We start from the raw sequence: 18214 nt of genomic DNA, 5'->3' as shown, positions 1-18214 counted from the left end.
ACTCAAGATAAGCACAGAACATTGGGCCACCCAAACTGAAGCCTTTGGATTAAGTTAACTTCAGAATGGAAATGGGGTCATCCCTAATCAGGAAAGTAGATTCTCTGTTTTTTGTTAAAAATCATTTAACTGCATCTAAGTATTAATTTCTCCACGTGGAACACTTATTCCTTCCTCACTGGGGAGTCCCAAGGTATGCCTCCCATGACCTCCGGGAGCAACTTCCTATTTATACAGTATTACAATCATTTTGGGCTTCCCTAGTGGCTTAGACGGTAAAGAATCTGCCTGCAGTGCAGGAGACCTGGGTTCAATCCCTGGGTTGGGAAGATCCCCTGGAGGAGGGAATGGCAATCCACTCCAGTGTTCCTGCCTAGAGAATTCCATGGACAGAGAAGCCTGGAGAGCTGCAAGCAAAGAGTTGGTCATGACTGAGCGAATAACACTTTTCTTTCACATGATCATTTTAGGGAAAATTTATATACCTCTCTATACTAAATGTCAAATGCTTTTGGATATTTTCTATTTCTGATAAAAGATATCTGCAATAATGGATCATTGTTCACTCACATCTACCCTCCTCCCCTTAGGGAGGAATAAATTTCCTTTCCTATCAGCTCTGTGCCTGGCCACGTGATTGATTTGGCTAAAGAAACGTTACAGACATGACATGAATGTGAAGTAGTTAAAGTGTTAGTTGCTAAGTCGTGCCCGACTCTCTGTGACCCCATAGACTATAGCCCACTAGGCTCCTCTGTCCACAGGATTTTTCAGGCAAGAATACTGGAGTGAGCAGCCATTCCCTTCTCCAGGGGATCTTCCCAACCCAGGTATTCTACCCGCGTCTCCAGCATTGCAGGCAAATTCTTTACCATCTGAGCCATCAATAGAGGCCTTCAAATTGAGCTTCCCTGGTTTGGTGTGACACTTGCAATCAAGTGGCCACCATGGGAAAAGCATGCCCCTCATAGCTGCTGCCCCTTCAGCCGGGTCCCAAGAATGCACATATCAGCTGACTTGGGCCTGACCTGTGTAGATCAGTTGACTGGCAGCCTGAAGCTGAGCCACCCAGCTGAAGCCAGCTTCCACCAGTCAAATATTAACAGTTACCCTGTAGACCAAAGAGTATGAGAATAAGTGTTCGGCAGCTTAGTGTTGGAAGCTATGAGTTTTAGGATAGTTTGTTATGCTGCATTTTTGTGGCAGTAGCTGACTAATGCATCATCATTGGAAAGGCTCAATTACAGATACAAATATATGTATTTCTGAGCATCTCATACTCTTTATTCCCCTTGAATTGTATTAACTGCATAGGCATCTTGCCACCCAAAACACACCATTTTTTCAATTACCTGAACAAAGATACTGGCACATTAGTATGTACAGAACAGGTTCACATACCCTTAATAATCACAAGAGCTCATTTTGACAGTGAAATGTTTACACTAGTATTTCCCCATAAGATGAAGAAGAAAAAAACAGTATCTATTTTTTCATGGTAGAGCTACATAAAATACTACCTTTCAGAATAAAAAAAAAAGGAACTGATGGTGAAATAGTATCTTCAGGCTATATAATCTCCCTCAGTAATTTTTTGTCCTTCTGTCAATATGTTTTAAGTTACTGTTGTCAAGACCATTTTCTCTTCACTCCACACCCCCCTTTCTGCCAACATATCCACTAAAATCTATGCAAAATTTCACAAAGCTCTAGAAGAAAAATTTTTTTAAATCCCTAGGTCCCCAGAGTTTGAAAACTACACCAAAGATTATTATTTTTTTTTACTGTATCATGATTATTGATAATCCTTATGTTCACTTCCACTCCAAAATAAAATAGCAAACATTAAGTGAATTCTACTAGTCAAAACTTTTATTTCAACATAGATTGCAAAATGTAAATAGAGCTTTTAAGTTTAAACAAAAAGCAAACTAGATCTGAAGAGATCCAGAAGCCAATTAGGGTTTCCTAATCTCCACAGGGTTTTGTAAGTGGAAATGGGATCCTTGAGCTATTTGGATGTTACAAAAAGCATAGTGGAAACTATAATCATAATAAAGCTACACAACATTCCACATCATCTTTGCGGGCTGGAATTATTTTAACTCCTTCAGGTGACACTGGTTGACATAGGTCAGCATGCTAAGTCCCCTGACAACCGCTCTTATCCCACCTTCACTCTTCCTTTTTCTCTCTGCTCCTACCACCCCAGCCTCCCTCCTGTTACTCAAGTACACCAGGCACTCCTGCTCTGGACCTCTGTCCTTGCTGGTCCCTCTGCCTGGAACATCTTTCCCCCAGACACCCAGATGGCTCGTTCACCCCCTACTCCATTCAGGTCCCTTCCCACATGCCTCCCCCTACCTTATCTCAAATAGGCCTCTCAGCCTCTCTCTCCAGACTCACTGTATTTCTTCACAGCATTATGACTGTTTGAAATTATCTTATGTGTTTTGTCTGCTTCTCCTGTGAGCACGGACTTTAATTGTGTCATACCCATATAGCTGCTACTCATAAATATGTATCAAATATAAAAATTTAGAGTTTTAGCTGCTGCTGCATGAAAATGCAAAAAAACAAAGCATTTAATTACTTACCAAGTCAGGTTGATTGTTGGACAAAATCTTTCAAGACTTGGAATTCTCAGGGGAAGGAGAAGGAAAATAACTAAAGAGACCCTCAGTAATAAAAGAGTTGCAAACCACTTTTAAATTCAATTATTAATAAGTCTCACAAGCCTGGACCAGCTGCTTAACTGTATCAGATCCCAGCATACACTTCAAACGGGAAACCCAGTGGAAATATATGCTACAGGACTGAAAAAGATTTCAGTCATTGTCAGATACCATTTAGGAATCAAGTACTTTAAATGTCTTCTGCAATCAGTAAACAACTCAACTATTGCCACTCAAGCCTCTAAAACAAGGCCTATCCTGGGACTTTCCTGAGAAGCTTCCAGTATTTGCATGTGTGAAATTTCAAGAACTATTATTAAAGAGATGCACAGCCACTTAACAAAAACATGGCATTTTGTTAGTCCTACAGTCATGTTCTTGGATTTCTTCATAAAAGCCCTACAAATCCCCTTTCAAATCATTCACAATAAACCATCACAAAAAATACATACAAAGCCATCTCTTGTTTTTCTATTGCTTACTTAGTACAACATGAAAAAATTATGTTTTCTGTTTACATACTTTAATAAATCTCTCTAGACTCCCAAACTGCCTTTTCTCCCAAACAGAAAACTCTATTTATCAAATATGTAAGTCATTTTTCTAATCACATGATCTAACATCTCAAAAACTTAGATCCAGACAAACAATACTAAATTAAGGCTGGTATATTTTGAAACAGCAAGAATTTGTGTGTGGAATGTTTTAACAGCTCATGGATTCTGACGACCATTCAGTATGACTTATTCAAACACAAACCAAAACTCTACCCGGGAAATCGAATCTCACCAAATATCTCAAAGTAAAAATGCTTAACAAAGAACAGAAATGTATAAGGATATTTGAATTCATCTTCTTCCACTGTATTATGCAAACAAAGAGGACATTAGAATCTGAGGACTGTGGCATTGGGAGCATCATCATGTATATAAGAAAATGGTACAATCCTGTCAGTATTATTTATGGAGGGCTTCCTGGTTGCCAGGTCCATCGAATGCATGGTTTTATTTAATCCTCATAACAGCACTCTGAGATAAACACTAATTTTCCTCATCTCACAGAAGCTGAGGTCTTAGAGAAACTGAATAATTTGGCTAAGGTCACGGAGGCACTGGGACTAGAGGCAGCGCCCTGACTACCCTACAGTAACACCTCCACACAGCTCCCCCTAGAGACAATGAAGGGAACTCATGGCGAGTTTTCTTTTCAGAATTCTGCAGAGTTCCAACAGCTACCATATACGTGTGGTACCTTACTGGTTCTTGGCTGCTAAGTCGCTTCAGTCGTGTCTGATTTTTTGTGACTTCAGGGACTGCGGGCCGCCAGGCTCCTCTGTCCATGGGGATTCTCCAGGCAAGAAATACTGGAATGGGTTGCCATGCCCTCCTCTATGGGATCTTCCTGACCCAGGGATCGAACCCTTATTTTTTGTTTCCTGCATTGGTAGATGGGTTCTTTACCACTAGTGCCACCTCATTACACTTTGAGATACATACTATTACTCCATTTTAGAGATAAAGAAAATAAGGTACAGAGAGATTATATACACTAATACATTTTCAGCACTAAAGCTCATTTTTTTAGAATTTGGTAAAAAAGAAAAATTTTAAATCACATTAAAAAAATAGTCAACCATTTCACCCTTCCTTGATGGAAAGAACGGTCTTTGAAGTTTACTCTGTATCACAGCATTCAAATGTACTCCATTATAAGCACAGGGCCCATCATTACCATCTCCGTGAAATGCTGTAGTTTTCTTGCACAACGTTTTAAAACTCATCTATATTAGTTACAAGCATTCAAAGGTAAATTTCACATAAAAATCTTAATTCCTAATTTCTAAAATCAGCAGTAATAACAGAACCCATTGACAGAGGGCCTGCACTCCAATATGGTAGCACTTGGCTGCAGGTCAGTAGCAGCTGCCCTTTTAATCCAGTTCCATCACTTCATGGCAAATAGATGGGGAAACAGTGGAAACAGTGGCTGACTTCATGTTTTTGGGCTCCAAAATCACTGTAGATGGTGACTGCAGCCATGAAATCAAAAGACGCTTACTCCTTGGAAGGAAAGTTATGACCAACCTAGACAGCATATTCAAAAGCAGAGACATTACTTTGTCAACAAAGGTCCGTCTAGTCAAGGACATAGCAAGGAGATCCAACCAATCCATCCTAAAGGAGATCAGTCCTGGGTGTTCATTGGAAGGACTGATGTTGAAGCTGAAACTCCAATACTTTGGCCACCTGATGCGAAAAGCTGACTCATTTGAAAAGACCCTGATGCTGGGAAAGATTGAGGGCAGGAGGAGAAGGGGATGACAGAGGATCAGATGGTTAGATGGCATCACCAACTCAATGGACATGAGTCTGGGTAAACTCCAGGAGTTGGTGATGGACAGGGAGGCCTGGTGTGCTGCGGTTCATGGGGTCGCAAAGAGTAGGACACGACTGAACAACTGAACTGAACTGAAGGGCTCTCCAGTCTGCCCGAGTTGCCCCTACTCCAAGTGACACTGAACTTGGTCAGTTCACTCATATGTATATTACATCCTGAGGGCATCTGAGTTTGAGACTCTTAGGTTCCCTAGTTTGAGCATGTCTGCTCTAACTACATACCTGAGTCGGTATCAGGTCTTCATATTGGCCTATATTAAATGCCTGCTTCCAATAAAACTAAAAAGTACATCTATTACAAAAATTACATCTATTTGAATGAACCCCCCCCGCCAAATTTACAGTTCTTTAAAAGTCTGATTCCTTTCTCACACTCCCTAACCCTCATAAGGTTCATTATTTCATTATTTCAAAAGCCAATGGGTTCCCAACCTTGGCAACATATGAGAATCAACTTTTTGAAGCTCAGACCCAGACCACCTCTGGTCAAGCACACCAGAAGGTCTGAGGGTGGAGCCCAGGCATCCTTATTTTTTCCAGGTTCATACAAGTGATTCTGCTCCTGTTGAGCACTACTGACTTAAACACTACTGCTATACAGGTGTGACTTATAAATCAGGAAGACTGATTTCCACAGGTGAGAATCACTGCATCACTTTACATGACAACATGACATAAATATTTACGATGCTATCATCTTGTCTGGAGTGCTGCAGTCCATGGGGTCGCAGAGAGTCAGACATGACTGAGTGACTGAACTGAATCGTCTTTCCAGGTTTCCAAGAAATATCATTTCTTTATTCTAACATCCAAAGTGAAAGGCACATATGACTTAACACCTCTTGACCAAAATTTTTGGTCTGATATTTGCATACTTTTCCAGCAGACCTTTTGGTGTGGGTCCCTGAAAGTGCTAGAGCAAAGCCAACATATAAATGGGAGTTTCCAGCCTTAGCAGAACACTGAAACATATTAACGTAAACCACACACTGTCAACCACTGGGTTGAGTTGGTGCCAAACTCCAGACATCTCGGGTCAAAAATATTCTACCAAAAGATCTATTTGATAAAGATCTAAAATCTAAACTAGCTATAGATTACATGGGGCTGTGAAACACCTGTGTGACACCTGCTGGGAGTCCTGAAGAGTCTCAGCCCATAGACACACCAGCCTGTCAGATACCCCAATAAGAGATGAGCTCAACACAGACAGAGGCCTAGAAAAGTTCATCTGCAACTTCAGACCTGATGGTTTTCCATAATATATATTTTTGTTTGATACCAGAGGGAACATGGGCATAATTTATGCTTATCATGATATTCAATTTACTTAACAGTAAGCTGTACAAATACATCTCTACAGATTCCCCTGCTTTTGCCATTTCTTACATAATTATGCCACGTATTGAGAATCAGGCAGTTAAATTAGCATTCGAGACACTTTCACTGAAGGAGTTAGGCAGGAAAAGAGGGTCTTCCATTTTTTAGCTCAGATATACTCCTGCACCAGCCATCTGAGGTCTGGTGACACAGTAACGGGACCTGCAGTGTGCCCTCTCTGTAAATGCCACCAGCGAAATGTCCAGAAGGGAGGGCTGGAAACACATGCCAAGAGGCCAGGGTTCCAGCTCTTAATTCACAGTGTTCATATAGCTAGGTCTGGTTAGGTATCACTGGTCCAATTCTTGAATTATTTTAAAATAATTCACATGAGCATAATGACAGTATTTTAATTTTGAAAATCTAAAGTAAAAGAGATGTTTATAAGTGTTAATAGTACTAAATGGTGTTTGAAAAGAATCCTCTACACCCAGATAAAAAGTATCAGTAAAGGAGAGAAAACTGGTCAGCACCTTTAGACAATTCAGTAATTATAATCATTTTAGAAATGCCAAGTTATTGTTTTCATTATTGTTATTGGGATGCTCATGGATCCTCCTAACATTTTCTTAGAAGCCTCAAAACATTTCTGTTTCTACCAAAAGTAGTATCTCCCCAGACATCCGAACAGTTCCCTTTGGAAATGCATCCATTCTGAATGTTAAGACACGTAGGTATACAAAAGCCTTCTATTAAAATGTAAATATTTTATAAAAAGTCAGTTTATAAAGAGCAAGTACTAAGGGATATGTAGACACCAGAGAGCAAAGCTTGCCCCTCCCTCCCCTGAGCATTTTATTGGCTGTGTATATTGCATGCTGGGTTATTTGGTCTCTGTCTTGGTCTGTGTCTTGCATCAAATGGGACTAATACTTAACTTCTAGACAATGCACATAAAGCAGCTAACCAGTGCCTCACTCATGGGGCGCTTAATTCTAGTAGACATTGTTACTACTTTATGTAAATAAGATTGTCAGAACTGTCCAAGTGGAATCAGGATTCAAAATTCAGTTCTGTCCAGCTTCACAGCCCCTGCTTCCCCCGCCCAACCCCTCCTAGCCCAACCCCACCTCCTTTATACTAAACCTCTCAGGCAAAGACATGGGAGGGATGCAAAATATACTTTTGTCCTAGCATTGTTTTAGCCCTAGAATGTTCTAGGCAACCAAATATTGTAGGTAAAGCAAACAATGATACAACTAAACTTCACAATATCCTCAACCTGGAAAAAGACAAACCAAGTTCAATTTCCAAGTGTAAAAATAAAGAAATGGATTTTCTCTTCCAATTTCCTTAATATAAATTACCCTAAACTAATTGCATAACTGGTGTTTGTGTGTGTCATAAACATACACACATAAACAAATAAATATGTAAGTCCTCACAAATGCACCCCTCCAGAGATGACAGTCTTCAAAAATGTTTTTCACCGCCAAAGTTACATTTGAAACTTATTATTTCTATAGCGCAAGGCATTTCTCGATGGTTGTTTTCTGAAAACACTTGTTGAAGAAGCTGGAATAGCAAAGCCCAGTCCTCCAGAAAAGGACTGAGTTTTTGGGGGAGGCAAAGTACACAGGTGGTTATCATCAAGTATGGACCACATAATTCTATACGCTCACTGTGGCGACATGAGCCCACACTACAGCATGAAGAAGAAAGGACCAATTATAAAGATGCTACTTAATAAGGAAAATGTTTATTTTTTAATGTTATCAAAATAAACAAGCATTCTAGTCATATTTTACCAGTTAAGGTAATCAACTAACATGGTAGTATATTTAATTCCCAATTAGAAGGCACCATTTCTAGGAAGAAATGTCTAATTCACAGCTTGCTACGACAGTGAATTAGATATTCTATGACAATTGTTTAGAACAATAATGATTCTCTATCTGGTATCAAGAAACGGACCCAAGTTTTATGGGGCCTGCAGATTTAGACTCTGTTCATGAAAAAAATGCAACATCACAAATACAAAGTGCTTAGAAAAGTGATTAGATTAAAAAGTTACAACAAAACCCAAAATTTTAAAGCTGACCTTACCAAAACATCACAAAACCAAGATCCAGAAAAAGAATCCAGTATGTGAATCTGAAACACTGAAATACTGCTGTAAATACTTCTTTTGGGCTGCACACTGATTACTTCTCATATGACAATGATTCATATTAATATCATTTCTATAAAGTACAAACCACAAACATGGGTGATCAAAATGTATTTTTAATCATTGATAATTCAGAAAAGTTACTTTCAGCCTCATAGGTCCGTTTTAATGCCATATAAATTTTTAGGATTGTTGCCAAATTTGTAAACACCTATTTCTTTCACATGTGAGCCTTAAGAATTCAGGGCATTCCACATTTTCTAGTGCATTGACTAAGTTTAAATATTTTTTGTTTTGATAACACTCAGTAATGTTTGTTGTCACTGATGTGTGTGTGTGTGTGTGTGTTCAATTGAACAAGAAACAAACACAAAATTCTCATTAAAAAACATGGCGCATTTATGAATGTGTATTTGCATTATTGGGTATATTCCTAACAGAAAGAACTTCCATATCAAATATACTTAAATAAGAACTGAATCATCTTTTACTTCAGTTTTATACATCTAATAAGTAGAAGAATTTTCCAGACTCGCTTCTGGCTCCATACCATATTCAAACCATGTCTCCACCAGCCGATGTCATGGTATAGACTCATGCTGCAATACTAACTCACCCCTGGCATGTGGACAGACCCCAGGTGAGTTGGCACACTGGCTGGCATTCCTAGGTAGTGAGTCTTACCCTAGGATGGCTAGGAATAACTTAACTAGAGAAAACTGTGAGCTGAACAAATACATTCCACTCAACCCAAACTAAAACTGTCTGCAATTCAAATCTGCCTTAGCTGTATCTCGGAAACACTCTCAGCTCCAATGTCACCAAAGCCAAGAAGAAATGTCAGAGAAGGGAAGTCAGAGTGGAAAAGGGTTAAGTTACCTGCAATTAAAATTTTACGCCTTACAAAATTTACAAGTTATGATACTATCGATGAATGCATGCCTGTGTACACTGGTATAGGGTCCTTCCAGGCCCTTGGAAAGGTCTAGGTGGGCCCAAGCAATGTATGCAGAAATGGTAAAACATGTATTGTACAAATGAGGGGCCCTGGTGCTTGCAATTCATGAGCTTCACAATGAATCAGTCTCTGTGGTCGCCATTATCGTTCATCATTTATCTCAGTCTGTACATGTCTGATCTCTCCAAATAAATTTCAGTTCATTGGAAACAGGAAGTACAGTTTTAAGTACTATAGACAGAAAATACTCAAAAATGTATGTGGTAATCCTCACTATCCACAGTGATCTAAAGAATGATTATATACACACATATACATATATGTATATATGTACACATATGTGTGGTGTATATACACATACATGTAAAAACACACCTATCATTTATATATGCATTTGTATAATGTTTTATATATATAGTATTTATCTATACATTATGTATATACATTAATTCTATATATGCATATCAAAGAAAGAGTGAATCTTTTCAAGTTAACAACATGGTATCCAGATCTTGTCCCTTCAAGGAGGTCTAGCTCAGAAGAAAGTCACCATTAGAGCCTGGCAGACAAAGAACAGGGCTTCCTTGAGGAGGCTAATGGGTGAGCCAGGCCATCAGGAGACTTTCAGTGCTCTCTGGTCCTGGACAGAGAGTCTGTAGTTACTGACCCAAAAGAGGCATTTTGACTCCTGCCAAAGTGGAAAGAAAGTTACTGGGAAAACTTCATTCTTAAAGAGCATCTGTTAATCTGTTCTGTGCTTGCAGCTGGACTTTAAAACAAACAAAAACAAAAACAGGTGAAAACTACTGCAAGATTACAGTGCTTAGTGCAAGGGGAAAACATAACTTTCTTTCAACTGATTTAGCATATTAAAGTAAAGTCTTTTTAAAAACAAACTAACTTCTGACATTTGCAGTTTGATTTTCAAATTCTAAATAAAACAATGTTTGCTATTCCACACTTTAGCCAGATCAATATGGCTAACAAAACAAATCTATTACCCTGTCATGAAACAAAATGTATTATCTGCAATCCAGCAAGTATTTCTTCAGTAGTACCCAGGCCATGTCTGCACTGTTATGATCTGAGGGCAAGGCTAAGGATGGGGTGGGAAGAGAAATTTAAGGACATGTAGCCTGCCAGGCTCCTCTGTCCATGGAATTCTCTAGGCAAAAATACTGTCGTGGGTTGCCATTCCTTTCCCCAGGGGATCTTTCCAACCCAGGGATAGAACCCAGGTCTCCTGATTCTGAGTCACCATAGAAGCCCAGGGTATGGTTCTTATTTTTAAAGCAAAAACTGGAAGAAAGGGAGGATTTTTAAGGGCTTCAACAGCATTATGTCCTGTCTCTGGGACCTCAGTCTAAATCTCAAGGCTTTTGGCTTCCAGACAGTCCTAGGAAAGTCCCTCTCAAGTGTCACCAGCCTTCTCCAATCTGGAGGCTTCTTCCCTGTCATCAACGAAAGAATCGGTTTTTCTGAAAACAGCTGTCAGTTTGTGCTTCTAGAATTGTCAAGGTGGCAGATGTCACCAAAATATATGCACTGTAAAGGAAACTAGTTTCCAAAGAATAGGGAGGCTTCTGTAGTTAGTCAGTGGTAGGCAGAGTTTTTCTGTCTGTACATTTCAGTCACATATCAGAAAACAGACACTAAAAGAAACAATCAGAAGCTTGTGAAACTTAGGAGACAGTATGTTCCCTAGCAATGTTTTATAAAGGGTGATTTGACTGCTTTCAGAAGACAAGTGGGCAAATGGAAAAGCCACTGAAGACAGTGCTTTGAGAATGCCATGAAGCTTTACAGTGAGGGGTCCCCCACTGTGTGGTCTGTGCACATCAGTGTATGTACCCACACGCACTTAAAACTTCCCCCGACTATCTACCTGGGACCTTCTGGTGAACCATAGGAGGGAGTAACAGGGCATCTTGCCACCAAGCCACAGGGTGCAGGCAAAGAGCAGGGTAGGCAGTGACAAGCCTTTCATTCATTCATTTATTCATTCAGTCATTCCTTCTCCCCACAGGAAATGCCCTCGTGGGAATGTGCACACAGGCCCAGGGACAGTGCCTCTTTCTAGTCTTGTGTTTTTTTCAAATAAGTGCAGGCCACAAGGAAAGGCCACGTTAGAAGCCGCTGGCCTTGACACCACTTCCCAGTCCACAGCGGCAACTTTTGCCAGCATCTAAAGTACCTCTGGCCACACAGAAGCAAAAATGGCCAGAGGCCGCAACCCCAATGCTGGACTGTGGAAGGATGTCCCATTTCCCATTCTCAATCTGTCCTAGGATGAGTCTAGTGATTTTTACATAGTTGTAGGTGGACACAACCCACATCCTACTAAACTCTAATGCACACCTTCATGGGATTCCAACATACTTATTTAGCAAACACACAAAATGGCAAGAAACTGGGTGATGTATATAATTGAATACTACTTAAGAAAATGAGTACTTTACACAAATTAGCTCATGTAATCCTCATTAGCTACTCCCTGGGGTAGATGCTGTTACTATCATCATTAGACAGCAGAGGAAACTGAAGCTCAGTGTGGTAAAGTCATTTGTTCACAGTCAAATGACTGATAAGTGGTAGAGGACCATATTCAAAACCAAGCAAGCTGGGTTTACTATGGGGCCCTCATATACTCTTCATCTCAAGGGTTCAGAGTGACTTTCTAAAGGAGGAAACAAGCCACTTTGGTCTGGAGGGGCAGTAGGGCCAGTACGGTCTAGTTCTTCACCTGTTTGGCAGTTTGGCACAAGGCCAGCTCTGCACACCTGTCTGAAATTCAGATTTCTGTTCATATTTACCAGTCATGGAAATTTAGGCAAATTAAGTAATTTTTTTACGCCTCAGTTTGCTCACCTATAAAACAGGGATAAGGACTTCCTGCCTATCATACACTGATCTATTTAATATACAACAGTGTTGCTTTAAGAGAATGCAAATTTTTACCAAACTGTCCTAGGAGTCAAATTCTACATTGTTGATAATAACTACCTTATTTTTCTTTCCAGAGATTTTGATCCTTATTAATTAGATGGTCTACGAATCTATCCTATGAAATGAAGCAGCATGGATTGATTACCCAGGTTTTGGAGATGAGGAAACTAACAAGTAGAAACTCACAACAAGAAACCTGCTGACATTCAGGGTTGAGATCCACCAAGTCATAGCTATGGCAAGCCACTATTAGTCAATGATACCCCATCTCCTTATGGAGCCCCAACAGGAAAATCCCAATCAACAATAGCAAAGCTGAAGTCCTTAACATCTGGAGAAGGTTCTAAATAACCTGCTAGTTTAGTACTATCACAAGAGTAACTGAATCCAGTAAAATTTGTGTTTCAGTTTAAGATGTGCAGGCTACCTGGGGGCCTTTGCACTATCTGTTCCCTCTGCCTGGACATCAGTGTTCCTTGGTTGTCCTCATGGCTAACTCCTTCACTTCTGTGAAGATTCTGAATCACCTATCAGCTTCACAGTAAGGCCTATCCTGACCAACCAATGAAAAATTCCAACATTTCATCTCCCAATCCACTTTAGCCTGCTGTAACAGGACTCTTTCCATACCACCAACCAGGATACTACATAATTTACATTTTATGCTGACTATTTGTCTATCTCCCACCACTAGGACACAAATTCCCCAAAGGTTGGGAAATTTATTCACCAAAATATACCAAGTGCCTAGAACTATACCTATTACAAATTAGGTGCTTGATATATATTAATACAAAATAAAAAATGCAGAGGTACTTTTACAAATGTACCAAATAATCACATTTAGTAAGAATGATTTCTTTCTGAGACCAAAAGCCACAAGACTTCACAGCACTGGGGCACTGGGATGCACAGACCAAGTGAAGTCCCATGAGTCTGTGACATGACCTTCAATGCTAAATTTAGTGCTCTCAGTGTTTCTATGATTTCTAGTTACCAATTCAACTTCACCTACCTAGGATGTGCGTGTCAAGAGTGTTTCTACAAACTCAAGTATCTACTTACAGTAAGAAGCAAACAAATCTTGATCAGCTTTTTCCATCTCCAGGAAACAGAGCCAAGGTATGAATGAATGAATAGCGAAGCTGACGGAGAAACACTTCACAGTTGCAGGGCTGTGAAATTTCTAGGCAATTTAAGTTGGGAGGAGGGTTTTAGTTGGGGTACTCAGCTTGTACATGGAGACAGGTGCTCCAGGACTAGACCAGCAATGAAACACAAGGAAGACAACAGGACCTCAGGTGAGGCATTCCTCCAGGAGAAAGGAGGAGTGCTAAAACAGAGGAAGGGGAAATCACACTTTCTTCAGCTCTACAGCCCCAAATCCTTGCTAATGGGTGTGTGCAATTGGTTAACAACAAGAGTTGAGTGTTTATCTGTAACAGCTACTCTCAACTTACTGCACTTAATCTGAACTAAACAATACGGTTATTATGAAAACTATGGGCCTTGTACACTAAAGGCCTTGAAAAATCTCTCATGCAAGAAATATGCCATATTCCCATCCATAAACCTTCATCTCATTACTGCTTAAGGATTCTGCTGCTAGTGGTTAAATGGCAGTAACTCCGAAAGGTCCTCAAGATGGACCTGCCATTAAGCATACCTCTAATGCTCCTGTGATTTCTAAATAACATGCTTCTTGAAAAAATTACAGGTAATATTATATCTTTTGATAATCCTTTCATGCATCTTTTTACTGCGGTCATTTGATGACAAGAATATAGAACTGGTAAATCAGTCATTAAAAATAACAATCTCTCTCCAAAAATATATAGACAACCACAAACAATAAATTCCACTTAACAATATCTGTAGTATAGAACTCTCACCAAATGCTTTGTCTGATGTATTTTCACTCATGTCTCTTCATTGGAAGTGTATTTATATGATACTGCCTACTAAAACCAGATTGTTTTTATTCTTCTTGAAATCAGTCCTTACTTCTTTTTGCATATGGGGCTGTCTTTCAAAGTGAGGGGCTTCTCCTCACTTTAAGGTACAGAATAGTTTCAGCTGGTCTCTTTACCCAGGGAATTTTAAGTGTTTGTTCATTTTAACATTTACTTTCCATAAAGTTTTCTGGTTTCAAACTAATTTCAAAGTATAGTAATTGTTAGCAGTGCCCCAAAATTCACTTAAGTCACAGCTATTGTTGTACATTTAACTGTTCAATATTTTCACAAAAGAAAAATACTAGCCCTTTGGAAGTGACCATCACTTAAAATTTAAATTTATAATATTTATAGAATCTTAAAACCCTCTTAAAAATGTTTGCACAATACTAAAGACAATCTCTGCAAACTTAATTGGTGATTCACCAAGAGTTAGTTTCAAAATTATCTGATTACAAACTTAAACCCTCAAATAGATAATTGCCTTTAACACATTTTAATTAATTTATATTTCCTTTTAACTAGCTAGTCCAAGCAGGCAGGCAATGTGGAGAAATCATTACTTACATTAGAGTTTATTCTAAAATAAAATTGCTAGTGAGTGAACGGGATATGCAATGACATCCCTCCCTAGGTTAGGAAATGTTCTTTATATATTCACATTATATACATATATATATTATTTTCTTTTTTTTTTAATAAATTTATTTATTTTAGTTGGGGGCTAATTACTTTACAATATTGTAATAGTTTTTGCCATACATTGACATGAATCAGCCATGGGTCTACATGTGTTCCCCTTCCTGGACCCCCCACCCACCTCCCTCCCCATCCCATCCCTTTGGGTCATCCCATTGCCCCGGCCCTGAGCCCTTGTCTCATGCATCGAACATGGAATGGTGTTCTGTTTCACATATGATAATATACATGTTTCAATGCTATTCTCCCAGAACGTCCCACCCTCACCTTCTCCCTCAGAGTCCAATATATATTATTTTCTACTTATCATTGAAAGTAAGAGAAGCGACTTGAACTAACAAAATTTCCATTGTAACTTTGTATTATGGGACTTTTAGTATTATTTTAAACTACTCATCAGGAAAAACCTGATTTATTCTTTAAGCACCTTGAGTTATGCCTATTCAATCATGATGATGAATCAGCAAATATGCTACTCCATTAAACTCCTGCTTTTAAGACTACCAAAACTTGCCTAGCTTTTCTGTCACACCTTTATCAGAGGAGATGGCGAAAGCTACTACACGGATGTTTTAAAACTTTGTAAGTTTCAAAACCTGGACAATTACTCATCCAGATTATCTTTTGAAAGACGTTCTGCAGACACTTCAATGAGTATTTCCCATTCTGGACGTCCCATCATATACCCATTCTCAAGCAGCATTCAACGCTTATTAAGCACGCACTGTGTGCAGAAAGCATTATATTCAGAGAAGGCGTATAAGGCTCGGCCTCATTTTATTCGTGCATAAATAGACAGCAGTAGTGATTTATTCTCTCAACTTTGTAGAAACGTGAGCAGCATCGACATGGGTGAATCCATAGCATTCACTGGGAAATGATTTTCTGGGGGCAATTCACAGGTTCTGGATTAGACAGCCCCGTTAGGGAACCACGCGGTCCCATCACCATCCAGCCCACAGAGGACAACTCGTGGGCGCCGGCCACACCTTCCGCAGGTGGATGGATCGGCCAAGCCCCACGAACCCGACTCATCTCTCCTCGGAGGGGCTCGGGATAGGACGTGTAAATGTGTGCAAGCTCTTGTGCGAATTAAGGACTTGTTGAAAGGCCTCGGGGTCTTGGGAAGGAAGAGAAAGTCGCAGCCCCGCAGGGCGCCCCCTCCCACGCGGCCACGAAGTCCCCCGCGCCCCGGGCGCTGCGCAGGCCGCCGCTGCGGATCCTCGGCGCGGCCGACGCACCTCGGGCCTAGCACCATTTGAAAGGCAAATCTTGGAGCCGGGGCGTATTTAAATGCCCGACCCCGGGTCCCCGGGGGATGGCTCTCCAGCAGACGCAGCCGCAGGGGCCTCCGGGGCGGCGCGGCCCTGGGCACTGGGCGCGGCCCGCGGGCGCACCCGGGACCTCTGCCCGCAGCGCCCGGGCATCCGCGCCAGGCCCGGGCAGAAGTGGGCGCCCCCAGGCCAGAGAGCCCTGCCGCCGCCGTGGAGAGGGAGAGCGCCGGTCCTCCGCCCGCGGCCTCGGCTCCGGGCCCCCTCCTGGCGCACCACACCTAGCAACCGGCGCTGACAGGACGCAGTGGCGGCGGCGGCGGGAGGAGGAAGCGGAATGGCTGCCGCGGTGGAGCCACCCCCGCCCCCCCGCTCCCACCTCCCAGCGGCTGCAGCCGCCGCCGAGCCCTGACAGCTCGAGCCCGGGCGGAAGCGGCGGGCGGCGTGCAGCGCCCGCCCCCCGCCGTCCCTGGCCGCTACGACCACCGGGGCCAACTAACTCCGCGCCCCTACCCAGCGCCGGCCGGCCGGCCGGCCGCCCAGCCGGCCCCACCGCGCCCTCCGCCCGGCGCCCCCTCCCTCGGCGCCCGGCCCCGCCGCCGCATCTCCCCGCCGCCGAGTCCCTCCTCCCGCCGCCCCCGCCGCAGCGCAGCCCCACTCCCAAACACTTCGCCGCCGGCGCGCACGCCCCGCGGAATCCCCCAGCCCGCCCGCCGCACCTCGGGGCGTCTGCCCCCTCCCCCACCCGGCTCCCCGCTCCCCCAACCCCCCAGTACCTCGCGCCTCGGCATCCCGCCACCCCCATGCCCTGGGCTCGAACACACCCTCCCCGCCCCGCCGCCGCCTTCCTCGCTCCTAACCAGCCCTGGCCATTCTGGGGTTCTCGCCCGGGCAGGAGTTTCCGCGCGCCGGGCACCCCCGCCCACCCCCGGGCCATTTACCGATGTGGTTGTCCTCGATGTGCTCGATGAGGTCGGCCAGGGTGGGGAAGTGGAGTCCGCAGCCCCCGAACCGGCAGGTATTGGAGAAGAAGGAGGCGGCGGCGATGCCTGTCATGGTGCTACATCGAGAGCCCCCCTGGTGTCGGCTCAGCGAGCGCCGGGCAGGCGGGCGGAGGGAGGGAGGGAGGCAGGGTGGGGTGAGGAGAGGAGGGGCTGGGGGAGGGGGAGAGAGGCGGGGTGAGGGGAGCGGAGAGGACGGGACGGAGGGAGAGGGGGCGAGAGCGATGGAAGGATTGCGAGGAGAAACCGGGAGGCAGAGGGGAGGCGGCGGCGGCGTTGGGAGCGGCGGGGGGAGAGTGGGGGTGGGGGTGAAGCCGCCGCAGCTGGGAGGAGGGACCAGGGCGCGCGGCAACAGCTGTGCGGCCCCAACCTCCGCCCCTGGACTGAGGCCTCACCTGGGAGCGCCTGCCACCAACTTTATCTCCCTCGGCCTGCCCTTCACAGTTGGTAATACATGCAATCAGTTTGGAGCCTCCTTAGTTATGTATATTACATTCCTGGTACATATACATCCATTAATTACACTTACATCCCTTCAATGAGAATTTAGGGAGTTACCCAGGCCCCTCTCCATTTGTTTGCACCTGGCCACCTGCTAGGTTTGATACTGACATTCACAAAGGATCCAGGAAAGGTAATTGTGTGCACTTTACTCTTTAAATCTAAAAGAAAGAAAAAAAAAAAAAACATTTCTCTGGAGGATTGTACTAATTGATTTTAATGAAGTTTCCCTCTAGGCCCAAGAAAATCTTAGCTTTATTTAAATTTCAAAATAGAGTGCTTGATTGTCAAGTGCATTTGCCTGTGTTTTACAAGTGTACCA

The 18214-nt window shown here is 42.7% G+C and overlaps 1 protein-coding gene across 4 annotated transcripts in view; it reads right to left on the bottom strand.

Moving 5' to 3' along the window:
* Window positions 1-17475, bottom strand: part of JAZF1 (JAZF zinc finger 1) — a 331360-nt gene extending 313885 nt beyond the window's left edge. For all 4 annotated transcript variants that reach the window (XR_014066918.1, XR_014066919.1, XM_081534948.1 and 1 more), the window contains exon 1: window positions 17332-17475. Coding sequence is in view for 2 of the 4 variants with exons in the window: in XM_081534948.1 (XP_081391074.1) it covers window positions 17332-17446 (115 nt within the window). In the remaining 2 variants the exon portion in view is untranslated. The remainder of the gene's footprint in view (window positions 1-17331) is intronic.
* Window positions 17476-18214: the final 739 nt, after the last annotated feature.

This window comes from Giraffa tippelskirchi, chromosome 10 (assembly GCF_054371585.1).
Source record: "Giraffa tippelskirchi isolate mGirTip1 chromosome 10, T2T-mGirTip1v1.2.pri, whole genome shotgun sequence".
Lineage (NCBI taxonomy): Eukaryota > Metazoa > Chordata > Mammalia > Artiodactyla > Giraffidae > Giraffa > Giraffa tippelskirchi.
This window is presented reverse-complemented; position numbering and strand designations above follow the sequence as displayed.